The sequence below is a fragment of the Geotrypetes seraphini genome, chromosome 6 (assembly GCF_902459505.1).
Source record: "Geotrypetes seraphini chromosome 6, aGeoSer1.1, whole genome shotgun sequence".
Lineage (NCBI taxonomy): Eukaryota > Metazoa > Chordata > Amphibia > Gymnophiona > Dermophiidae > Geotrypetes > Geotrypetes seraphini.
Genome location: NC_047089.1, coordinates 173167919 through 173194351, shown reverse-complemented (window position 1 = coordinate 173194351; position 26433 = coordinate 173167919). Strand labels below are relative to the sequence as shown.

General features: G+C 41.4%; 1 protein-coding gene across 1 annotated transcript in view; it reads right to left on the bottom strand.

The window, feature by feature from the left end:
• The window catches only part of GPR143 (G protein-coupled receptor 143), a 62814-nt gene that overhangs the window by 32740 nt on the left and 3641 nt on the right, over nucleotides 1–26433 (bottom strand). The window contains exons 2-5 of the mRNA XM_033948360.1: nucleotides 25966–26075; nucleotides 23844–23938; nucleotides 4438–4530; nucleotides 2283–2392 (exon numbers count right to left, since the gene is read on the bottom strand). Coding sequence (XP_033804251.1) covers nucleotides 2283–2392; nucleotides 4438–4530; nucleotides 23844–23938; nucleotides 25966–26075 — 408 coding nt within the window. The remainder of the gene's footprint in view (nucleotides 1–2282; nucleotides 2393–4437; nucleotides 4531–23843; nucleotides 23939–25965; nucleotides 26076–26433) is intronic.

The following is a 26433-nucleotide window of genomic DNA, read 5'->3' as shown; positions in this document are numbered from 1 at the left end:
ACTGCACACCCAGACATGCCACCTAAATAGGGCTCTGCTGTGAACTTCACAAAAAGGGTGCCATGGCTTCTCCTCCCTACAGCTCCCTTATAGGTCACGGTGAGCCCCCCAAACCATCTCCAGAATCCCCTAGACCCACTTATCTACAACCCCAATAGCCCGTATGGCTTCAGGAGCCACTTATATGCCAGTAGAAAAGGGTTTTGGAGGTGTATAGGGCAGGGCACATGTTTAAGTATCAATGTAGTCATTATAGGGGATTATGGGCATGGGTCCTCTTCTCTATGGGTCCCTAAGCCACTCCCAAGATGACTTAAGCTGCCTCTGGGCTGGACGACTAGGCTTTCCTATACCAGGCAGCCAGGTGATGATGGTCTGGAGGCTGAAATTTAAAGTTGTGAATAAAATTTTTATGGGGGTGGGGGGTTTGGTGATCACTGGGGTAGTGTGTGGGGGTCTGTGTTATGTGTTTGAAGTGCTTATCTGGTGAGTTTAGGTGGGTTTTTGTGACTTAGACCATGTTTTGCATGGTCTAAGTCACAATGTCCAAGTTCCATCTAAGCTCTGTTGTAAAACTTTCGGTCTTACATGCTGTACGACTAAGTCTAAGCCGGCCCACGTCCCACCTAACTCCCACCTTCGACACACCTCCTTAAACGCCCTGTTTAGCTTTGGACGTTGAGCGGCACAATGAAGGCCTAGGTCTTTTTTAAATACGTCCAATACCCGGTTTTATTATCGGCGCTTGGACGTTTCTGTGAAATGTTCGTCCAAGTGCCGACTTAGGCCGGTTTTTGGATGTTTTTCTCTTTTGATTATGAGCCCCATAGAGTTTAAAACTGTCTGATTCAACATATTATACAGGCAGAGGCTTCCAATCATTTCACTTTGTTCTTTTCAGATTTGCATTATTTATCTAATAGATTGAGTAATACATTTTTATTGCAGTCATCCCCTTTTAGAGGTATACATATTAAACATCTTCTTTTATATATGCTGCTATTGTTATTTGAAATGATTTATAGAAATTTAAAAAATAAATAAATAAATTTACCTATACAAATAAGGCCAGAAGTTAGTTACTGGAAATTTCATAGATTGTTGAAAACATTTTTATAAGATAAAATGTAAAGTCAATACTTGTACCCCAAATTTAACTAAGGTGCGCTAATCGATTAGCGCGTACTAATCAAATTAACGCACGTTAAATGCTAACACATCCATAGACTAACATGCACGTGTTAGCGTTTAGCGCCCATTAAATTGATTAGCGCGCCTTAGTAAAAGAGGGCCTTAGTTAAAGAATTATAAGGACATCTTTTTATCCAAGGAATTGTATTTTCCCACAGAATTATTACGGCTTCTCTTTGATGCAAATCGCTTTGTACTAAATGGTATTAGATGTCTCAATCTGTTCTTCTTTTTTCTGGAGCCATATGGTAACCCTACGTAAACCCAGAAATTCAATGCTGGTACCTGGCCATGACCTGGCACTGCATTTCCAGGTTTACGGTTTAATTTATTTATTTATTTTTAGCATCAAAAACCAAAATATGTATGCTGCAGCTCTAGGAGCACCCATTGATGGTCTTCCTAAAAGTACACTTGCTCTTACTGGAATGTATACTGGTAACATGCAATTTTTTTTTTTTAAACCAACATTTCCCACATATAAATTCATGTTTTACATGTGGGAAATGCTATATAAAATTACCCCAAACACTATTAGACTATTGTGCAAAATATTTTCACAAAGAAATCAAAACCCACCTATTCAAAAAATTTATACAGATGGCTTAACCCCAAACAGACCCCCCTCAACGCAATTCCCCCTTCCTCCCCCCTTCACCAGTTCCCTTCTCTTTAGCCTCAAGCATGTCAACTGCTTCCCTAACGGTATATATACTGGATCTGCACTATTTCCCCTTTGTACAGCATCTTGTAGCTCTTGAAATATACAGCTCCATTATTCTTGTAACTTCTCCTGGAAATGACCAGAATTCTCTCTGTAATTATCCTGGAAATGTCCAGTTGTCTCTTTTGCAATCCGCCCAGAACTGCAAGGTTGAGGCGGAATAGAAATCAGTAATGTAATGTAACATTTCCTTCATTTGATCAGCAATGAAGCATTAAGCTAAAGTAGGACTTTTTTTGCCATTTGAACGAACTAGGCTGCACATCAGGCTGTGGCTGACTTAAGCAGTTTTATGTATTTAAGGGGTAGGGGTGGGGGCGAGAGGGTTTCCCACTTACTGAAAAGGTAATTTTGTATGGTCTCCTACCTGCTGTTACTGTCCTCCTAAATAAGACTGGATTGACTAGCAGCACTAGTAGAAGTGGTGCATAGGTTGTGACATAATGTGGAATCGCATGCTCCAGTCCTTCTTCACAGCTAGAACATCAAAAGAAACACATATAAAGATAAACCTGTTCAAAAAGGACATGCAAAACTCAGCCAGTGATGACTTTAGTACAATGTTGCTGTCTTGCATCAGGAATTATAGGGAACGGCTTATTTTGAACATATCAAGGCAGAGAATATATTCTGCCTTAAACTAAACCTTGGGCCTATGTTGCTTTATCAAGTGAAGAAACACCAGGATCGGTATTCACATGCTGTGGTCAACGTGATTTTAAACGTCAGCTACGATATATAAATCTTTTCCATTTACTCTGCATCACTACCCAGTGAATGGCACTGAAAATACATATTTAGCAGTGTCTGGTACTTAATCTATGAACAGAAGCAACATTCAGCCTTGTGGTTTAAATTAGGACAGCCTTTTTGCTGGCTTAACTGTATTTGCATAGCTTGCAGATAGTGGATGAGTGTCAGCAGCTAACCTTAGAGTTAAAAGAAATGCCCACGGCCTAGTCTTGTTCCACTTGATACTATCCAGGTCTTTAAGAATATCCAGATAATGCTGCAGAATATTAGCAGATAAAGTGCTTGTTTATACTGCTGCTATACAGATAAGTGCTTCTAAATATCAAACTCACCATTTTATTTTATTTTTTTAAAATTATTGTGTGTTGCTTCTGAATGAGGCAACACACAAATCAAAAGTAAATGAGTTTGAGGCCTGCTCAACATTCTGGTTTCCTGTGATGGATGCCTACATAGAACAGTCTGGTTTAGTTTCCCATATTGTGGGATTGGTTTTGTTTTAATTTTCAGTTCAGGGCACTTTAATAGCATACAATATTCAAAGTTTTGCATTTGATTCACACCTTTGGTTTAATAAACACATTAAGGCTCAGAACTTTTTAGTGTGTGTAGATCAATTGTATGAGCATAATTCTCATAGTAGTAGATGACGGCAGATAAAGACCCAAATGGTCCATCCAGTCTACCCAATCTGATTCAATTTAAATTTTTTTTATTTTTTCTTCTTAGCTATTTCTGGGCAAGAATCCAAAGCTCTGCCTGGTACTGTGCTTGGATTCCAACTGCCACAATCTCCGTCAAAACCTACTCCAGTCCATCTATACCAGCCCAACCTCCCCCAAATGGCCATATACAGACCGTGCAAGTTTGCCCAGTACTGGCCTTAGTTCAATATTTAATATTATTTTCTGATTCTAGATCCTCTGTGTTTATCCCACGCTTCTTTGAACTCCGTCATCATTTTCTTCTCCACCATTTCTCTTGGGAGTGCATTCCAGGCATCCCCAACCCTCTCCGTAAAGTAGAATTTCCTAACATTGCTCTTGAATCTACCATCCCTCAACCTCAAATTATGTCCTCTGGTTTTGTACTCACTAAGGGGCCTTTTTACTAAAGCTTAGCACACGTTACATGCTAAGAAGCCCATTTCATACCTATAGGCTTCTTAGCATTTAGCAAATGCTAATTCCATTATATACCTTGGATAAATGATTGGAATAATGGTAGAGTTTAATATGTTTTCTTCAAGCTTAAAATATATTAATTTAAACATTACATTAAGCACTTTTTGTTGGCATTAAAAACTAAATAAAGTAAAAAAAAAAAAAATCCTGACTTTTCAATGGGTGACAGAATGAAGAGTGGTATATGATATATGACTAGTCTGTTTTCAAACTATTGTGAATGTCTACTTGTAACCTGTTCTGAGCTTCTGGGAGAACGGGATAGAAATCGAAATAAATAAATAAAATAATAGCACATGTTCTGCTCTCATAAACTAGAGATGATAGGAGAAAAGCGGTGTCATTTTTGGAATCAGCAAGTCAAATGTACCCAGAAACAGGTCTAACATTTGAGGCGCCAAAATGAGTGTTGGCCCGTGAATCTAGTCTTCTTGTTTGTAATCCACTTAGAACCATTGACAGGAATTAGCGGTATAAAAAAGGCATAACTGTAACCAATTTTATTTACTGAACAATATCTATGTGGTACCCATGTAAGTATTCTTGAATTAATCACACATCACATTTCTCATTCTTCCTACTCACTTGGAAACTGAAGGGTAGTAAAGCAAAGCGACACCTTCCATACAAAGCAGGATAGTCAGACCCCATGTCATCATGTGATAAAGCACAATGGTACTGAACCAAAAGAATAAAGATAAAGCATAAATATCTTCTACAATATTGTATCAGAGTTTCAACATTAGCACCTGCAACATTTGGAGGGGCACCACCCACCCATGCCCGCCCCGAACTATACCTACATATATGTCTTGTTTTAAGCGCACTGCACTGGTTGTCTATAGAACAAATGATTAATTTTAAGGTTTGAAATTTAGAAGTCAAAATTTAAAGCAATTTTAACCAGGTAGGAGAAGCTCCTGTCTAATTAAATTGATTGTGCTAGCTATCCAGGGATATTCAGATAGGCCATGGAATATTCTCTTTAACCAGTACTACTACTATTTTATTGACTGATTTATTTATTTTAAAATTTTCTATATCGTTTAAAACTAAACGGTTTACATAGGGCTCCTTTTATGAAGCCGCATTAGCGGTTTAATGCGCGTAATAGCGCACGCTAATTTTCCGGCCGCGCTAGCCACTACCGCCTCCTCTTGAGCAGGCGGTAGTTTTTCGGCTAGCGCGAGGATTAGCACGCTAAAAAGGTGCGTGTGCTAAAGGAGCCCATAATTTGCATACATAATTTTAAAACAAACATGATAAAATAAACATACAAACAATCCTCAGAAATCTTGACTACAAAATAAAACCGTAGCTTTGCATAATAAAGATCATCCACTCTGCCAGAGAGAATATTTATTGGCTAGAGAAAAGCATGTACAAATAACTGGGATCCTTTTACTAAGCTGCGGTAGCATTTTTAGCATTATCAATCTTCCTGCTTCATTTTGTATAACCTGCAATTTTCTATACTTTTCTTTTGTTATTCCAAGGTACAGGGCATTGCAGTAATCAAGTCTTGACAAAACCATAGCCTGGACTACAGTACGGAAATCATATGGCGCTAACATTGGTTTTAATCAATATAACAAATGCATTTATGCAAAACATACTTGTATGGTCTTGGTTACTTGCAACTTCATTGTTAGGCCAGAATCAAGCTTAACACCTAAAATGGTCATGGACTCTTGTACCAAAAGAACATCATCAATATTTATTATTTCAAGTTTTATTATTTATTTATTTTTTCAAGTTTTATTTGAGCTTGATATGCCATATACAATTAAAATATAAAATTGAACATATGATATAACTTCACAAGATACAAAAGGGAGACGAATAGGATTACATTGCTAAAAATTTTAAAAAAATATTAATGGGGGAGGAAAAAAACAAAAGGGCATGTGGAATAACTTGAATTACTTAAATCAGGCTCCAGGTCTAAATCTTTGAAAAGAAAAGTTTTTAGGTCAGATTTGAATTTTGCTGAGTCGGTTTCTTGCCTCAGGTTAGAAGGGAGTGAGTTCCACAAAGTGGGAGCTACCACTGAGAAAATTGTTTTACGAGTCATATCGTACAATAACTGTCAAATAGAAGGAAGTGCAAAGAGATATTGATAAGATGACTGAAGTGTTCTGGTGGTTGTATATGGAGTTATCAATCTGTTAATGAATGGGGGTAAGTGCCTGAAAAAGGCCCACTGGTTGCCTTTATCCCATCGGATCACATTCAAAATACTCTCTCTCACATTCAAGATATGTGATCTGGGCAGGAGTTTTCTTGGGGAAGAAATATGTGTTTTGTTCTCATTATGCACCTAATGTATACTCTCATAGATTCTTTTCTGTATTGGTAGCGGCTTTGACGCCTTTTTCTGAATACCAATTGGTACTAGGTGGGGACTTTAACATCACTGCAGACCCACTTGTTGATTGCAAGCCGCCTAAGCCTCGATTGAAAGGAGGCGATCACAAGGGGGTGAACTTTGTGTTGCACCAACTGGGTCTGATTGATGTCTGGCGCACACTGCATCCTACTGAATCTGACTTCACTTTTCACTCTCAAGTGCATGATGTTCACAGTCGCTTGGACTACCTGCTGGTGGCTCCTTCTCTGCTGGCGGGTATTCCACGAGTGGTGATTGAAGATGGTGTTTTGTCAGATCACCACTTGGTTTGGCTGGAGCTCATTGATAGGCCGGGGTCCCAGGGGTCGACTACTAGTTGGCGTATGAATCCCACGCTATACGAAGATGATGAGTTTAAGGATTTCCTGGAACAACAATGGGATTTCTTTGTGAACGAAAACCCTGCTTCTGATGTATCAGAGGTGGTGTTTTGGGAGGCGAGCAAGGCGGTCTTGCGTGGTAAAATTATTGAGTATACTACCCGCAAGCGCAGAGCCCAAGATAAGACACTGTTGGATTTGACACAACGTCTGGCCGCGCTGCGTGGGAGTTTACATGCTCCGGGTGTCACGACAGCTCGATCTCAATATTTTGACCTTCGTAGGCAAATTAATGATTTATTGGCAGAAAGAGCCCTTAGAGATATCAGATTGTATAAATATCGCCTCCATCGCTGGGGTAACAAAGCCGGGAAACTGCTTGCATCTTTGGTTGCCTCAAGGGCTCCGAAGCGCATTATCTCAAGGATTCGGGCGCCTGATGGTAGAGAGGTAACTGCCCAAGCTGGGATACAGCAGAGTTTTGTTAACTACTATAGGGCGCTATATGATAAGGGGACCTGTGTCACAGGACGACTTTCTTCCAAGACCTACAGCTTCCGTCCCTGGGACATGAGCAGCGGGAGGTGTTAAATGCCCCGGTGCGAGGGTTGGAAATTCAACAAGCTATTCGGGCCTTAAAATTGGCTAAAGCCCCTGGACCTGACGGACTGGGTTCTGAATATTATAAGTTGTTGGGGGTACGAGTGGTGGGCCCATTTCAAGCCCTATGCGGGGCTCTTAGTAGAGGTGAACTGCCTCCGCATAGACTAACTCATGCCAATATTGTGGTTCTACCGAAACCGGGTCGAGCGGAAGATCAGCTGGGATCCTATAGACCTATTTCTCTGCTCAATCAAGATATCAAGTTGTTTGCTGCTATTATGGCGGCTCGCCTGGGTCAGGTTTTGCCCAATTTAATTCATTTGGACCAGGCAGGTTTTGTGCCGGGCCGCTATTCGTCTGCAAATGTGCTGAGGGCGCTTTCGGTGCTTCAGAATCCTGGACTTGTTGGGCAACACCCAGGACAGTAGAACGCTCTTATAGTTAGTCTAGACGCGGAAAAAGCATTCGATAAAGTGTTATGGGATTATCTTTTTTGGGTTCTTCCACAATTCGGTATTATGGGGAGCTTTCTGACTGGGATTCGATCATTATACACTCATCCTACGGCCCAAATCCTGATTAACGGAGAGCTTACCTCTTCTTTTGAACTCGAGAGGGGGACGCGCCAGGGCTGTCCCCTCTCCCCGATGCTTTTTGTCTTGGCTCTAGAGCCTCTTGCGGCTAAGCTCCGTCAGAGCACCGACTTGCATGGTATCTGGTTGGGTTCCCAGGAATTTAAAATTAATTTGTTTGCGGATGACATGCTCATCTTTCTGGGAGATGCTGAAGAGGGGGTTCCTCGATTAATAGATCTTATACAGAGATTTGGAGCCTTTTCTGGGTTGCGAATTAACTTTGATAAGTCAGAGGCTCTGGCGGTCCGCCCCCCGTGTACTCTATGGCATGATCCTTCCTTTCCGCTGCAATGGTCTAAGGGCACGCTCAAATATCTGGGAATATATCTGCATGCAGATCCGGGGGTGGTCTACCGGAAGAACGTACTTGATAAATTAGATGCAGTCCGAGCTCTGTGTAAGAAGTGGATGGAGTTCCCCCTTTCGCTCCTGGGACGCGTTGCCCTTATTAAAATGGTCCTCTTGCCGAAGCTCCTGTATCCACTACAAATGGTGCCCATTTGGATCAAACAGAAAGATGTGCAGGCTTATAGGGGGTCGTTTCCTCCTTTGTATGGCGCTCTCGTCGGGTGAAAATTGGCTATAACAAACTGATTAGGGGGCGCGAGCACGGAGGTGTGAACTTGCCCGATTTGCGTCTTTACAATGTTGCTGCACTGTTGAGATGGGTGCATGAATTATATACGGGAGTTGCCAGGTTCGCCCCGGTTGGATTCTGGTACCTTTTTCAGCTCCGGTGTCAGTTTTTAACCTCCTGTGGCAGGGGGCAGGACCCTGCCCTTCTATGCTTCGACCCTTACGAATGGCCTGGTGCTGGTGGTGGTCTTCCTTGGGGGGCGCGGTGGGTCCTTCGCCTTTTACGGAATTGGTGGGTAACCCTAAGTTTCCTGCTAGTTCGTTACATGCCTTTTTTGCCTCAGTCCGGACGTCTGGGTGCCATTTTGTGGTGCAGGTTGTTGAGGTGGGGTCGGGATCGGTCCCCTCTTTTCTGGCATGTCGGGATCGCTGGGGTTGGACCGCAGGGTCTATGTTTGCGTACCTGCAGATGCGTAGCTATTGTTTGGCGCTCCGTTCGTCGGAAGGCAGCTTGCCCACTTTCACTTCCTTAGATCAACAGTTTTTGTCCGCCCCATCGGAACTTAACACGCTCTCGGAGTGGTATAGAGTGGGGAGGGAAAGACGATCTGACAGGTTTCTTGATGCTATGGCAACGGATTGGACTTCGGCTTTGGGAGAGCAGGTCACTGCTGATGAATTAGTTTTGTGTTTTCAGGAATGCGCCTCAGCCTCCCCTAATGTGAGTTTGCGGGAAGTACACCTGCAGATTCTGCACCAATCTTATTTAACGAGAAGTAAGGGACAAACGATGGGGTTATGGCCTGATGACTGCTGCCCCCGTTGTCCGGCTCGTCGGGACACCTTGGTACATCACTTTTTGGAGTGTTCCCAGGTAGGGCCCCTGTGGATTTTTGTGCTTTGGGAGCTGGAGAACGTTATAGGATTATCTATAGATTGGTCTTATAAGACGTTGCTGTTGGGTGTCACAGGTCCCCTGGTGGAAGCGGGTGTTAGCGATCCTGGAAGGCGCTTTCTTTTAGTGGCCTTAGGAATCACAAAGAAACTAATTCTTCGCCACTGGGTTGGTACCACGCGGCCAACAGTGCAACAGTGGCGGGCTAATATGTCTCTGATGGCTGGGTGGGAGCGGCAGCATCGCCGGGGGGCTACGAGTTGGAAATCTAGGACCTATTTGGATTATTGGAGTTCCTTTTAGGGCTGGTTAGAGATCATGGGTGCACAGGGTGGGGGGGAGGGGGTGGAGGGGAGGGTTTCATTCAAAAATTGGATCTGCATGGGGGATGATATGCTGTGGATTTATCTATGTTTGTTTATTCTTTATCTGCACCCTTGATTATTGTACATGATGTCCTTCTTGTATGGTCATACTTTGTATTTTCTCGTATGCATTGATTCTTTAATAAACATATTTTCAAAAAAAAAGAAGTACATACGGAATAGTTGCAGGTGATGCTTGGGACATTTCTCATTGAGTTAGTTCGGTTTTATGTGTTTTTTAAATAGAAGGGTTTTTATTTTTTTTTTGAAGGTTTTATAGTCTGTGGTTGAGGTCAACAGGTTGTAGAGTTGGAGGTAGAGTGTTGCAGCTTGAGTGGCTAGGAGATTGTTGTACAGTTTTTTTCTTTTGACGTTTTTGGTTGGAGGGTGTGTGAATAGTGCGTGGGTTCTCCTATGTCTGATTGAGGTGTATTGAATTAATCGATTGTTCCAATAAGCTGGGCTATCTCCGTTTATTGCTTTAAATAGTAGGCAGTAAAATTTGAAGTGTACTCTCACTTGTATTGGGAGCCAATCTGAGTCATGGTATGTCTCTGTGATGTGGCCGAATTTCTTCAGTGAGTAGACCAGTCTTAGGGCTGTGTTTTGTATTGTTTGTAGTTGTTTTATCATGGTTGCTGTGCAGGGGAGATATAGTATGTTGCAGTAGTCTATGAGACCTAGGATTAAGGATTGAACCAAGAGTTGGAATTGTTTTCTGTCAAAGAATTTTCTGACTTGCCTCAGGTTTCTCATGACTGTGAATGATTTTTTTATTGTTTTGTTGATTTGTGGCTGCATTGTACAGCCTCTGTCTATTAGCACTCCCAGGAGTTTTAAAGTGGGTTGTATGAGGTATGTTGTAGAGTTTATGACAAGGTTTGTTACGGTTGGGGTTTTGTTATTTTCGAGTAGGATGAAGTTTGTTTTGTCCTGATTCAGTTTCAATTTGTGGAATTTCATCCATGCTGCCACTGTTTCAAGTGTTCTGTGTATTGTGTCTGCCATGGATGGTGCTGGTTGATCGAAAGGAAGAATGGTGATGTTGTCTGCATAACTGTAAGAGGTTAGATCTTGTTTGTCTAGGTAGGAGCCGAGGGAGGCAATGTATAGGTTGAAGAGTGTGGGAGAAAGAGGTGATCCTTGAGGTACTCCGCAGGGGTTAGACCAAGGCTCAGATTTTTCTTTGTTTTAACTCTGTATGTTCTGGATTGTAGGAATCCGTTTAAACCATGATAGTACCTTACCACTGACTCCTATTGAGTCCAGTATCTTTAGAAGGATGTTATGATCTACTAGGTCAAAAGCTGCAAGAGATCAAGTTGGATAATTAGCATTTTTTTGCCTATGCTGAGGTGTTGTCTGGCGGTGTCCATGAGTGCGCCTAGTAGGATCTCAGTGCTGTGGTTGGTTCTGAAGCCTGATTGTGTTGAGTAGAATAGGCTGTGGTTTTCTAGGTATGAGTTTAGGACTTTGGCTACGAGGCCTTCCATTAGCTTGACATAAAGTGGTATTGAGGTTATGGGTCTGTAGTTGGATGGTTGGTCTATTTCTCCTTTGGGGTCTTTCAGGATTGGAGTGATGATGATTTTGCTGAGGTCTTGTGGGAAAAGGCCGTCAGTGAGTAGGGTTTGTATCCATTGCAAGAGTAGGGTGGTCTACTCACTGAAGAAATTCGGCCACATCACAGAGGCATACCATGACTCAGATTGGCTCCCAATACAAGTGTACTGGAGGCTTTCAATAGGTATGTGTACAAGTGTACTGGAGGCTTTCAATAGGTATGGGGGGCAGTGGTTAAGGTCGCAAGATGCGTGGCTGTATTTGTTGTAGAGTTTGTTGAAGTCTGACCATTGTATTGGTGAGAAGTGGGACCATGTTCTGTCTACTGCAACTGCTTCTTCTTCTGTGGAGGGTGTTGTGATCTCTTCTAAGTGCGTAGGTGTTCCATAGAAGGTGGATCTTATAATTGTGAGTTTGTCTTTGAAGAATGTCGCTAAGAGGGTGGCTGTGGGGGCGTTGTTGCTTGTCTGATAGAGTTTGGTGTCTGTGAGTTCTTTTAGTAGTTGGAATAGTTTTTTTTATGTCTAGGGATTCTTCTCCTATTTGCTTTGTGTAGTATATTTTTCATTTTTCTATTAATTTTTGCTTGTATTTTTGGTTCAGTTTTCTCAATGCTGTTTTTGTGGAGTCTTGACTGTTTTTCCTCCATTTTCTTTCTAGTTGTCTGCATTGTCTTTTTAGTCAGGTTTTCTATGGATTCTGGTTTTGGTCTGTTATTGCGTGCATTTTATCCTATGGACACCTTATCTGTTACTGCGTGCATGTTATCCTATGGACGCCTTAGCAGTTAGCGCGTGCATGTTATCCTATGGGCGCTTTAGCATTTAGCATGTACATGTTATCCTATGGGCGCCTTAGCAGTTACTGCGTGCATGTTATCCTATGGACACCTTATCTATTACTGAGTGCGTGTTATCCTATGGATGCCTTATCTGTTACTGCGTTCTTGTATCCTATGGACGCCTTAGCAGTTAGCACGTGCATGTTATCCTATGGACGCCTTAGCAGTTAGCGCGTGCATGTTATCCTATGGGCGCCTTAGCAGTTACTGCATGCATGTTATCTTATGGATGCCTTAGCAGTTACTGCGTGCATATGGACGCCTTATTTGTTACTGCGTGCATGTTATCCTATGTTCGCCTTAGCAGTTAGCATGTGCATTCACTTAATGCGCTTGTGTAAAAGAGGGGACAGTTTTGTGCTCATATTCCACATTAACAATTTTCCCCTTCCTCCTGTAGGCTGGCACTTGATTTAGACCTAGGAGTGGCTTACTCTGCATACTTGTGTATCTGTGATCCCTCTCTGCAAACTACAGTTGCATTGTGTTATACTTTCATGCTGCTTTCCTGGATTGTGCAAGAATTCTTGATTTGAGTGGCTAGCACGTTACATGACATTCTACAATAAAAATCTTAAACCATTTTTGACCTTGTGCTTATTTATAAAAGGCAGGCCAGGGCCCATTCAGATACAATAGTGCGATAACCCTAACCCTGTGTGTTATGGGGACAACAGAAGTTAACATGGATGTTGTGCTATGTTTTGTTTTGTTTTATTTGGGGGGGGGCAGCATGGATTGGCATGTCTCCCATTTTAGTTGTATGGAGCTATCAGTTGAGGAAGTGGTTAAGGAACACAGCCTGTGGCCACCATCCCTGCTTTCATAATGCTGTGGTCTGCCACCACTCTGCTGAGATAAAATCTGATTTTCTTCTAGGAGCATTGTTGCATGTGAATACTTTAATAAAACTATATCCAAAGTACACCCAATCAGCTTCAAAAGCAGAAACACTAATGACACTCAAAGAAACATGTTTCTAGGATGTCCAATGAGATATCTAAACTACCTCACAGCCTCCAAACAGCATATTTGAGAAAATGGCATTATATGAAAGTAAATAAGGTGGGATTTCAACCAGAGAGCCGAAGAAGATGGACAAAGGTGCCTTAACTTGGTGAACCAGAAATGGCTTCTTTCAGTCAGGGGAGACGTTTCCTACTATGACAGGTTAGGATGTACTAGCCATGTGAAAGGTGAGAATAAGTTTGCCTGGAAAGGGAAATGTACTGATGAAAAATGGCAAAGTTCACCATCTAGACTCAGTAAGCTATAATATTACAGGGCAGTGAGATCCACCTTGGGTTGTCTCCTAGCATGTATTCTAGCAGAATTAACTGCAGTCCTTTAGGCATGCTTGGATACGGTGCCGATCCTACAGCCATAACGACGCTTATGCTGAACAGTATTATAAAAGCTGAATTACTATTATTTTATGGCTCATTATCCAACACAGCGGTTACAATGAAGGTTAGCGTGTAAGCCTAGTATGGGTTCAACTCCCTCATGTACTTCAGTTCAGACAGTACTCATTTTAACTCAAAGAATATAATTTTCATCTCAAACATCACAACATTGCAATACTAGAAACAATAAATTACAAAAGTTCTAATTCCAGACTCTCTTAAGAGAGCTAATAGCCAGTTGTTAAGAAGTTGTTAAAATTAGTGAAGATGACTGTGGGATTTGAACCGGTGACCTGGAGAGGATACAGGAGGTGCATTAATCTGGTGAGCTAGAAATCCTTTCTTTGTGGTGACTGTGATATCATTCCTAAGCAGATGATACATAGGCAGGTCAGTAAGCTATGATATGACAGGGCAGTCAGAGCCACCTAGTTGGAAGCTGATGTAGCTCAATGTGTAAAAGCTGTGTGCTGATCTTGCAGAGGTTGTGAGTTTAACTCCAAGCCCATCTTTTAATTGTGGCATTGTACCTTGCAGGTGCACCTTGATGAACTCACAATGAGATCATCATTGTGCAACTAGACACCTTCATTTGCAATGAACTAGAAGCCACATTCAGGTCTGTAATGTGTTTTATTCTGTTTTTAAGCTTTGCCAAATGAAGTTATGGGCTTTTTTTGCTTTGATGAATGAGCTAGTTGGAGCAATGTTTAGTGAGAAAGAAAGTGTTATTTGGAGCAAGAAACCCTAAAGCTGTGATTTTCATGTGCTGTAATTAGCTAATAATATTGCTTTTTAGCCAGTTTTAAATTCAATATGCTTATAAGGATCTCTGTCCTGTTTATATGGTGGCTGGATCACTAAATAAAATCCCTGAAGTTCACTTTGGAAAGGTCCCAAATCTGCCTAAATCCCATTCAAAGAAACATGTATCAAATAACGTCTATCTGATGCCCAAACAATCTAATCTAATCTAAACCTTAAGTTTATATACCGCATCATCTCCATGAGAATGGAGCTCGACACGGTTTACAAGAACTTAAAATAGTGAGTAGAGAAGAAGAAAAAGGATTACATGAACTTATGTGTAGAAGGGGGGAGAGAAAGGGGGGAAAGATAGAGCTACAATTTGCTGAAAAGCCAGGTTTTCAGTAGTTTGCGGAATAACTGAAGGGTGCTCAGGTTCCGCAGCGGGGTGGTGAGGTCGTTCCAAAGACCTGTGATTTTGAAGAGAAGGGATTTTCCCAGTTTGCCTGAATAGTGGATGCCGCGTGGAGAGGGGAAGGCTAGTTTAAGCCTTTGGGTAGTTCTGGAGGAGTCGGGACTGGAGGAGTTGAAAGACAGTGGGATAAGAGGAGGCAGGATTCCGTGAATGATCTTGAAAGCCAGGCAGGAACATTTGAAATGGATTCTGGAGATTATTGGGAGCCAATGAAGTTTGGCAAGGAGTGGGGAGGCATGGTCAGACTTGCGTTTTGAAAAGATCAGTTTGGCTGCAGTATTCTGGATTAGCTGGAGTCTTAGAATACTTTTTTTTGATAGATTTAAGTAGATGGCGTTGCAGTAATCTAGTTTGGAGAGGATGATGGATTGGACAAGGATGGCAAAGTGTTGTTGGCTGAAGTAGGATCTAGCTTTCCTCAGCATGTGAAGGCTGAAAAAGCATGATTTTGCCAAGGAGTTGAGGTGGTCACTGAGGGAGAGAGAGGAATCGATAGTGATACCAAGGACCTTGCATGAGAACTCGAGCTGTAGTGTATCGCCTGTGGGTAGTATGAAAAGTGTGGGCAGGTGTTCGAATTTTGGGCCGAGCCAGAGTAGTTTTGTTTTAGATTCGTTTAGTTTCATCTGTACCGAGAGGGACCAAGCACGGAGTCTCATTATGCAAGCTGTAATGTTTTCGTGGAGGTTGGTGAGGTCCTAGTCAGTCTCAAGGAGGACATGGATGTTATCTGCATAAGTGTAGATTGTTTCCAGGGGGGATAGTTGAAAGAGTTTCAGGGAGGACATGTAGATGTTAAAGAGAATAGGGGAAAGGGGTGATCCTTGAGGGACACCGCAAGATGGAGTCCAAGGAGTGGACATGGTGCCATTTGTGTTGACGGTGTAGGAACGGGAGCGTAAGAAGTTTGAGAACCACATTAGGACGGTGGAGTCGATTCCAATCTCGGAAAGTTGGTAAAGTAGTATGTCGTGATGGACGACATCAAAAGCAGCGGAAAGATCGAATTGTAGTAGGACAGCGAATTTGTTAAGTGAGTGTAGTTGTTGTACCTTTGAAATTAGGGAAACTAGGAGGGATTCAGTGCTAAAGCAGGGTCTGAAGCCATGTTGGTAGGGGTGAAGAATAGAGAATCTTTCGAGATAGGAGGAGAGCTGGGTAGCAACTATGGTTTCTAGAAGTTTGGTAAGTAGAGGGATATTTGCTATGGGACGGTAGTTTGATGGTAGGGAGGGGTCGAGATCGGCTTTTTTCAGAATAGGTAACAAGGCAATGTGGCCCATTTTTGTGGAGAACAAGCCTGATAGTAGAGCAGAGTTAATGAGCCTCGTAAGGGAGGAGATGGCCTGTGCAGGAATGTTTTCATAAAGGTGGGATGGGAAAGGATCTAAGATGCATTTGCAGGATTTCAGTCTGAGACAGAGTTTAGAGATCTGGGGTTCAGATATGGGTTCAAATGTCATCCAGGATCCAGGGTTTGAGTCATTGGGAGGAAGAGAATTGTAAGAGACTGCTGAGGGGAAAGAGCTCCTTATGGTGGAAATCTTTTCATTGAAAAATTTGGCTAAGTCGTTTGCGGAAGGAGGGGAGAGGGGAGAGGTGGAGTCGTTTTTTGAGGTTAAGTTTCGCCAGATGTAAAACAGAGTACTATTTTGATTTTTTGATCTGGTGATTTTATCTCCATAGAAATTCTTTCTTGCTTTTTTTAGTATTGTGTTATAGCACTTGATGTTGTCTCGTCAGGATTGTTTGTCTGAGGGGGATTTCGATTTTTTCCATTTCCGTTCCAGGGCTCGACAATTCTGTTTTAGTTCCCTGTGATATGGAAGGTACCAGGGGGCTTACTTACTTACTTGGTTGTCTAAATACCATCCATAGAACTCACATCTATCAGACTAACGTCTTTCTGAAGCCCAAACCACATCTATCTAAAACCCAAACAATGCTCAAACATTCCTTGTAGGAGCTAATTTTTCAACTGCTATACAGCTTCCTGTGTAGCACATAGGTTAAACTTCCACCCTTCTATACTGATGTTCCCAGTTCAACTCCCAGTTAGTGCATCTCAATAAAACTAAAATATTTTAAATATCCTTTTAAAGATGGCATAGTATATTAGGTTTTTTTTAATTATTATGTTAAAGCTTACAATCTTGAAATAGTGAAGAAAAGGAATATAGGGCTCCGATATGGCACAGCAAGAACACCTATGCTACAGCCATAATGATGCCCACACAGAAGAGTATAATAAAAGCTGAATTAGTATTATTTTATAGCTCATTCTGTAGCACAGCAGTTAGAATAATGGTTAGCATGTAATGTTGGTGTACTTCAGCTCACACAATACTCATTTTAATAAATATTACAAACTACAGACCAATCCAATCTAATTTCCATCTCAAATAGCACAACATTAGCAATACTAGAAACAATACATTACAAAAGTTGAGTTTGCAATTGATATAAACAGCAGTATTTGACTCCGTGTCACATTTATTCAACCACTAGTGTTTTAGCCCGTTACAATAACGGGTGCTAGCGTCGATGTCTGTCTGTCTGGGTTTTTTTTTATTTGTCTCTCTCTCTTGGACGCTGTCTGTCTGTCATTCTTTCTGTCTGTGTCTCTCCCTGGCCCCCTGTCTGTCTATCTTTATTTCTATCTCTATCCTCTTCCCTCAATCCTGCATGTGCCCTTTTTTCTTTCTCCTCCCCACTTCCTTCCAATGTCTGCTCCCCCTGTCCCTCGGACTTCCATTCAGTGTCTCTCTCCCTCTCTCTCTCCCCCTTCCGTGTACTTTTCATCCTCTGTCTTGCCCCTTCCATTCACTGCCCTCTCTTCTCTTTCCATCCAGTGTCTTCCCTCTCTCTCTCTGTTCCATATGGCATGTCCTCCTTCCTTTCCCTTTTCCTTTTCCCCTTGGTCTGGCATACCTTCCTCCTTCCCTCCATGCCCTGCCATCTCTTCTTCCCTCCAAGCCATTCTCTCCCCCTCTGCTCCTTTTCCTCCTTGAACTTCATTGGGCAGCAGCATTCACAATTCATTGCTGTTGCTGGCTTCAAGCCTTCCTCTCTATCGGGTCCTGTCTTCATGAAAAAAGGAAGTAGGCAGGACCCGTCAGAGAGGAAGGCCTGAAGCCGGCAACAGCAGCGAATTGTAAACGCTGCTGCTGCCCGAAGAAGCCAGGCCTTGAAGCACCCGAGGCAGACCGCTTCGGCGCTTCTCTCCCCTCCCAGCCCAACCTCCGCTGACCCTGCTATCTCTCCCTCCCATGCGACCCTCCCAGCGAGATAACCTTAACAACTAACCTCCCTCCAGCGTTGGCAGCAGCAGCAAGCTAAACAGGCTGCTTCGCGGCTTTCTCCTGCCAGTGAAGCGTCACTGATGATGTCAGTGGGTCCCGGAGCGAGGATGCTGCCGCTTAGTGAGTGAGGGGAGGAGTGCTTGCACGGGTGGAGCTGTGCGCCAGGCCTCAGGTAAAGAAGGTATGCCCCCCCAAAAAAAAAACATGCGTGTGTGAGGAGTGACAGGGAGGCGGGCAGGGAGAGAGCTTGCCTGCTTCTTCCAACGGTTGGTGAGTGAGGGCGGGAGGAGGGGAGTGGCCAGAATGTTCCCTGCCGCTGGGTTGGAACACGGCCATGGATCACACACCACAGCGGCAGGGAACACGAAATCCTAAGTGCGCATGTGCGCTTAGGGTTTTATTATATAGGATACTTAAGATCCACACTGTCAACTCCCAGTCAGTACCTCTCACTGAAAGAAAAATATCATAAATATCCTTTTGAAGATGCGATTAATAAAAGGTATGGAAAACCTTTCATATGCTGAAAGATTAGAGAAACTGGGGCTCTTTTCCCTGGAAAGGCGAAGACTTAGAGGGGACATGATAGAGACTTACAAGATCATGAAGGGCATAGATAAAGTGGAGAGGGATAGATTCTTCAAACTTTTGAAAACTACAAGAATGAGAAGGCATTCGGAAAAATTAAGAGGGGACAGATTCAGAACCAATGCTAGGAAGTTCTTCTTCACCCAAAGGGTGGTGGACACCTGGAATGCGCTTCCAGAGGGTATGATAGGACAGAGTACGGTATTGGGGTTCAAGAAGGGATTAGATGATTTCCTGAAGGAAAAGGGGATAGAAGGGGATAGATAGAGGATTACTATACAGGTCCTGGACCTGATGGGCCGCCGCGTGAGTGGACTGCTGGGCATGATGGACCTCTGGTCTGACCCAGCAGAGGCACTGCTTATGTTCTTATGGCATACTGTGGTACTTTTTTTGTTTTTATTATGTTAAAGCTTACAATTGTGAAATAATGAAGAAAAAAAAATCAGAGAAAAACACATTTTTACATATAACTAAATACATTGCAGGGACATCTATCCGGCGCCTAGAACAGAAAAAATCGCGTCTATTATTGGGGACGCCCATATGACGCCTATATGGCACCTAAATATAAAAGAAGCCTAAAGCATGCCTACAGATAGGCGCACTTTGCAGAATCGGGGCCTAAATATCCAGGCATAAAGCCAGTGGTAAAAATCGCTCATCACCACCAACTGAATATTTTACCCCTTAGTTTTTAGGATTTCCTTAGGACTTGCTCTTGAGATTGCAGTGACTTGTATCCGGCACTTAAATGTAAATGAAATCTGGTAGAATTCCTGTTTCTTAGTACTCGTGAAGTCGAGGGTTCTTTAATGATAATTCCCCTCAAGAGGAGGCCAGATTAACATAAAAATTTACCTCACCCAAATAATAGGGTGAATTAAGGACTCATAGTTGCATTTTGAACAGGCTGCAATTGTATCTTACCCCACCTGTCTGACCTTGTTGGGTTTATTTTGTTCTTGGATTTGGGGGGAGGGGGAGGGAGGGGTTGGGGGGGTGGAGATGTGTGGGGTGTCTACTTGGGGGAGGGGGGATTGGGGCGCTTTGTAACCTAGGAGGACATCAGAGTCCAGTCCTCTTGGGGGGGGGAGGCCCTGTCTTATTTACTTTAATTCTTGTCTGCCATTTTGCATTTGTTGGTGTGCGGTTTGTTCTTGTTAATAAAAACAGATTTAAACATAAAATGAAAGAAAACAGACCCTCTACATCATTTGTTTATTTTAGGATTATCTATTTTGAACACTAATTTAAGGTCTTCACTGTTTCATTCAAATATGAAACATTTAACATAAGCTAGTTCTTTTCTTACAATTTCACATTCAATGTAGCATAAGAGAATTAACCAAAGATTTTTTTTCTTCCTCTCTAAATTTCCTTATATTCACAGTTACAACATCCAACCCATTCCCTAGAAGACTTATCAGATAAGTGTAACTTTTTTGAGTCTTTACTAAAAAAAACACATTTAAAGTCAAGTTTAAGCGCAAGTCTTTTATCAAGTTTTGATTCTTTGTGTGTGTGTGTGTGTGTGGGGGGGGGGGGGGTCTTACAGATGCACCAGGACCTTCTCTCAACGAAACCAGGGTAAGTATGATTTTCTTCCTTTTCTTCTCCTGTTCTCTTCCTCAGCTCATTGGGTACCTTATTAGCTTGCTCTTGATTGAAGATCTATTAAATTACCTACTGACCTGACTTTAAAAACTCAACAAGTTAATTTTTTTTCCCGTGACCTGCTACCCCAAAAGAAAGAATAATTGATGAAGCCCTAACTAAAACTATCCCACACTTTAATACAAACCATGAAATTAATCCATAGTTTAAACTTTAAACTACACTCCACAGAACTTAATATTGTCCTGATAGAACTTTAATAAATTTTAATCAACTTCTGAGCAACAATAACCTGAAGTAAGGCACTGGCTACCATGGCTAAAAATAGCTTCAATTTCAAAAGAATAAATTGAGCTGAGAGCATCAGTTGACAGCAACAGCAGATAAGTGTCAATTCCAATTTTCAGCTTCACAGCATTTGGAGGATAAAGAGAAATTATAATGAAATTCCTCTATAAGATCTGATACTGCGGTTACTCTTTTACTGTCTAAAACCAGAAAGAAACATCTATAATTAAAATTACAAGTTTCTCACATTAATCCAATTCAAAGAACTGGTGGTAACCAAAAGATAAACAGACTGGCTTTAATGCAGGGATCTCAAAGTCCCTCCTTGAGGGCCGCAATCCAATCAGGTTTTCAGGATTTCCCCAATGAATATATGCATGAGATCTATGTGCATACACTGCTTTCAATGCATATTCATTGGGGAAATCCTGAAAACCCGACTGGATTGCGGCCCTCAAGGAGGGACTTTGAGATCCCTGCTTTAATGTGTCTATCTAAGCCAGAGGTGTCCAAAGTCCCTCCTCGAGGACCGAATCCAGTCGGGTTTTTGGGATTTCCCCAATGAATATGCATTGAAAGCAGTACATGCACATAGATCTCATGCATATTCATTGGGGGAAATCCCGAAAACCCGACTGGATTCGGCCCTCGAGGAGGGACTTTGGACACCCCTGATCTAAGCAATTTACTTTTGCAGTAATATCTGAGTTCATTACACCAATCCCCTCTTTTACTAAGACACACTAGCCGATTTAGCGCATGCTAAATATTACGTGTGTGCTAAATCGGCTAGCATGTCTTAGTAAAAGGACTCTCAAAATATAAAGTGAACAAAAACACCAAAATCAACTCAGACATACAACCAGGGTCAAGTCACACTGCGGACCCCTATTTAAACTATCACAAAATTACTCCTCATAAAAATTAACCAAATTGCACCTTTAAAAATCAGAGACAGCTTCAGCACCCAGCTATCTCCTCCAAATTATCCCACTCAGTTGTCACCCTGACAGTTTAGAATCTTGTCTATTTAGTATGAACGTGCTGCCGTATAAGTATTATTGGGACCACCATTCATGCATACACAACTGAGACACAGAAATAATAATGCAAAAAGTGGAGGAAAACAGACCTCAACTTGGCTCCTGGACTCATAAGGCATCCTTTAGAGCAGGGATCTCAAAGTCCCTCCTTGAGGGCCGCAATCCAGTCGAGTTTTCAGGATTTCCCCAATGAATATGCATTGAAAGCAGTGCATGCACATAGATCTCATGGGGAAATCCTGAAAACCCGACTGGATTGCGGCCCTCAAGGAGGGACTTTGAGATCCCTGCTTTAGACCCTGTATCATCATAGGTCTGTAAAAAAAAAAAAAAAAAAAAAACTCCACATAAAATGAAAAATCAACATTCAAATGTGTTTTTCTTCAGTGTGTGGTTTATAATTCTCCAATACACGTTCACAATGATAAACTAAATGTGAAGGACTGAACAATAAAAAAAACTCCCTAAGTGGCAGTATTCTCCAAAAACTCTCATAAGGAATTTTCCAATGTGTACTAACAAGATTTACTTATTTTAATTGATTCTTCAAATGTTCATCTCATAAGCTGGTATACTTCTCCCAGACTTGCGTTCTACAAAGGTTATCCTGTTTCGCTGCTTCAATGAGCTACTCAGGGGAAACGTAGCAATTTACCAACCGTTCACGACACCACAAAACAATGCATGTTTTCAAAAGACTGGTTTTCCAATTCAGCAATTATATCTGGATTTTATGGACTTGAATACAATAAATGTAACTGTTGTGGTTGTTTAGACATCTTGCTTGCCTCTTTTGTTCTATAATTTCACTTTTTCTCAAGGCAAGTTTTTGTCTTCTTTCTTTCTTCTTTTGGGTGTTTTGGAACACCAATGGAAGATAACTAAACCAAAGTGTACGTGTTTCGCTATTAGTAAAATCTGTTACATTTCTGTTATTTTCCACAATAAAGTGTAGATATTGAAAGTTCATTTAATAAAATACTGCTAGATTTCATTGCTGAGTATGAAAACAAAAAAAAATTATACCTATAATACCAATCCCTCTTTCACAAAGTCCGACAGCAAGGGCCGCTGCGGTAATTGCCCTAAAGCCCATAGGGATTTAAAGGGCTTTGACCACGCAGCAGCTAGTGCAGCTTTGTAAAATGGAGGGGGGGGGCAAGAAATTTGTTCCATTAAGCAAAAACAATAGCAAGTTTTAAGAAAAACTGAGCTTTATGTAAATCAGTGGCTTTGAGCGACCCCAAGATGGGCTATACAAAATTTTTATAAAATTATTTTCTGATCAAGCACAATCAATCAAATTCATTGGTAGCATGGAATATTGCTACACCTTGGGTTTTGGCCAGGTACTAGTGACCTGGATTGGCCACCGTGAGAACGGGCTACTGGGCTTGATGGACCATTGGTCTGACCCAGTAAGGCTATTCTTATGTTCTTATGTAAGCATAGGACAATAAAGCCATTGTAACATCACTGATGAGGTTGGCTCTGAGGCACTGTGGACTGAGGCATTATGACATCACAATCTCAGCTCTGGAATGTTGCTCTCATTTGTGTTCTGGAATCTTGCTATTCTTTGAGATGCTGGAATGTTGCTACTCTTTGGGTTTTGGCCAGGTACTAGGGACCTGGATTGGCCACCGTGAGAACGGGCTACTGGACCAATTGGTCTTGATGGACCATTGGTCTGACCCAGTAAGGCTATTCTTATGTTCTTCTTATGAAAAACTTCAACTCGCACAGTTTTTCCAACTTTTGAACATTTTCGGCAGATGGATGGGGAGGGGGTTTGTTGGTCATTTTGAGGTGTCCTGCTTTGAAACGAGCATCTAAGTGTAAAACTGGGTGCACTAGGTATAGAATCATGGCAACAGTGTGTACTTTCATTAAAGAGAGAGCACTATTTGCAAGTAGTGTGTGTTATTATTGGTAAATGATAGTCATTTCAAATGAGAGCCCATCCTTACTGAATGCAGCCTCTGCAGAATCTCTTGCCACAGAATATCTGAGGACCAGGAAAACCAAGCTGGTAATCCAACTCTGCACCTAGTCTCCCTATTCTAAGATGGCTGCCCACAGCAGGAATAACATTAAATGAGGGGTTTAGTCTGCCAGGGTGAGATGGAATATGTATACGTAGCTTTCCTGGTGAACAGCTTCAGCTACAAATAATGCAGAGCTGATTAATCACCAGTGATTGTTAAAGCACATACCATTCTCAGAAAGAAAAGTTTACGATCAGATCTTAACTAGGGAAAAATGCATAGATGGGGAAAAAAAGAAAGAAGGGGCATTTTCCACATCGGTACTGTACCTTAACCCTGCTGATCTTCGAACCACCAAATAGGCATCAATAGCATAACAGAACAGCCACCAGAAACTGGCACTATAGAACAATTGGATCCACACCTGCAAAAGAAAATAAATTGTTACCCTCAAGGTATTATATGTTGTTATATATTAGTGCTACTGTATGCAACAAACAATGAAATATCCAACACACAACTCCTTTACATGTACACCGATACTTAGGCACCTACTTTCCCCCTAATTTTCAGCTTGCTTTCTTAGGATTTATTACCGCTTTTATGAGGAGATTCACCCAAGGCAGCTCCTGGCCAGTTAAATAGCATTTGGTTGGCTAATAGTCAATGGGAAATAGCTGGTCATCTCCACTGATCGTTTGTGATTAGAGGCCAGCAGCAAATATTCAAGTGCTGGGTAGCTAAGTTTAGCAGGCAAATAGGACCTCATAAATAATTGTCCTATCTTTGCCCGCTATTGTCTTAACCAGCCAGCGCTGAATATTTGCTTAGCCAATTAAGTTAGACCTAGCCAAAAGAAAATTGGATATTCAATGCCAGATATCAGAAATGGCCCAGCATTGAACGCTGGCATCAGGTGGACTTCAAGCTACCTGGCACCCCTGAATATTGGGCCTCTATTCTATAAAGGAAAGAGACACCTATTTTTCATTACAGAACACTAGTGCAACCAGGTATATATGATATGCATATATGCTTAGGCACATGCATTTATGGCAGTTATGGAGCTAGCTATTCAATTATCAGATAATCAGATTTTCTAACAAAAACAAATGTATTACATCCTCACCAGACTGGATTTTGTCCACACCACTCTATTGAACATACTTTACTAGGTTTACTAAATCATACGAGGCAGATATTGGATAGGAATAGCAATGTTCTTTTTTCTCTTGACACGTCTGCAGCTTTCAATCTGGTGGATCACAAAATTCTTCTTGACCGCTTGGAAAAAATAAACATCAGAATATGCTCATCAATGGTTCCAATCATATTTGTCAGAACGTAAATATTCTGTTAATCACTAATACTTTTTCAAGTTCTCATCCACTTCAGTCGGGAGTACCACAGGGTTCCATTTTAGGACCAATACTTTTCAATATCTTCCTCGCACCCCTTACTCTTCTTTTACAGTCTTTAGGGTTCACATTTTTATCTATGCAGACGACATCCAGCTAATTTTACCACTTGATTCTCACTCATTATCAACTTACTTATCTGTTTCTGCAAAACTGGATAAAATTGCAGATTGGCTTGCACTCAATAAACTTAAAGTCAACTCACAAAAACTTGCAGTGATGCTTTTTTCTTCAAGAAATTCACTAGTAGAACCTTTAACTTTCAGCATGAAGAGAGTCCCACTGAAATTCTCATCAACAATTAAAATTTTTGGTGTTGTAATAAATAATACCCTAAGCTTTCATTCTCACATTTTTAATCTTCCTCCTTCTATGTCCTACGTCAAATTCGATCTATTTGTTCATTCCTCCATCAAAGCTCCCTTTGCATTTTCATACATTCCATGGTGTTATCTAAGCTCAATTATTGTAGTTCCATCCTTATTGATCTCCAAAATATCAACTACATAGGTTACAATTAGTTCAAAACACTGCAGTCAAGTTACTTCATTGTCGTTCAAAATTTGATCGTGTCACACCTCTTCCTAAGGCAGAGCACATCCTTCCCATTTCTTATCGTATTCCCTTCAAATATAACATTCTCTCCCATCAAATATTATCAAGTGGCCTTCTTTCTTTCTTATACAGTCTTCTAGTACAATACTCTCCACAAAGAACTATTCTATCCTCTCAGCAGTTATTTTACCACTGTAACTGAAAAGAGTGTTATCTTATTTCATTAAGTGCCAATTTGCAGAAATGAAATTCTATGTTTTGACATTGTTTCAGATCACTATTGAATCATATCCATGTCATTCTCTTCTTGGCTGAGCTGAGAACTTTTCATCACCCCTTCATACATAGCAATTAGCAACAGAAGGAAAAGAAGAGAGAAGAGGTTGGAATTAAAGGTATTATACTCTCCCGCCTCTTCTCGGTGCCATTATCATGAGGTCAACAAACCAGAAAATTGAAAGAACATGACTATACCTACCGTACTTCCCACACAAAACACGGTAGGCCACATGTCTGTCCCATTTGAAGCTGAGATGTTGCTAGTGAAGCCTGGGGCCCCTAGCCACACAGAAGATCGTGTAATTATACCTAGAATGAAACAAACACAGTCTTACATGGCAGCACACGACTCCAGTCTTGTCCTATGAAAGCTGCTGAATAAGAAAAAGGGAGGCATCAAAACACTATCAACACTTTTTTAAACACAAATCAGTTTATGGTTAAGCTAGGTCCAAAGCAACTTAATATCTCCTTTTCATGCTTTCGAACAATTGGAACATTGGATAAAATATGAAGATCATTTCATAAATAATGCACACTATTTTTTTTTTTTTTTTTACATGTTGGGTTTTTTCCAAGTATTTCTTTACAATCCTTCAATATAATAATAATAATAACTTTATTTTTGTATAATGCAATACCATAAACAGTTCAGAGCGGTTTACAA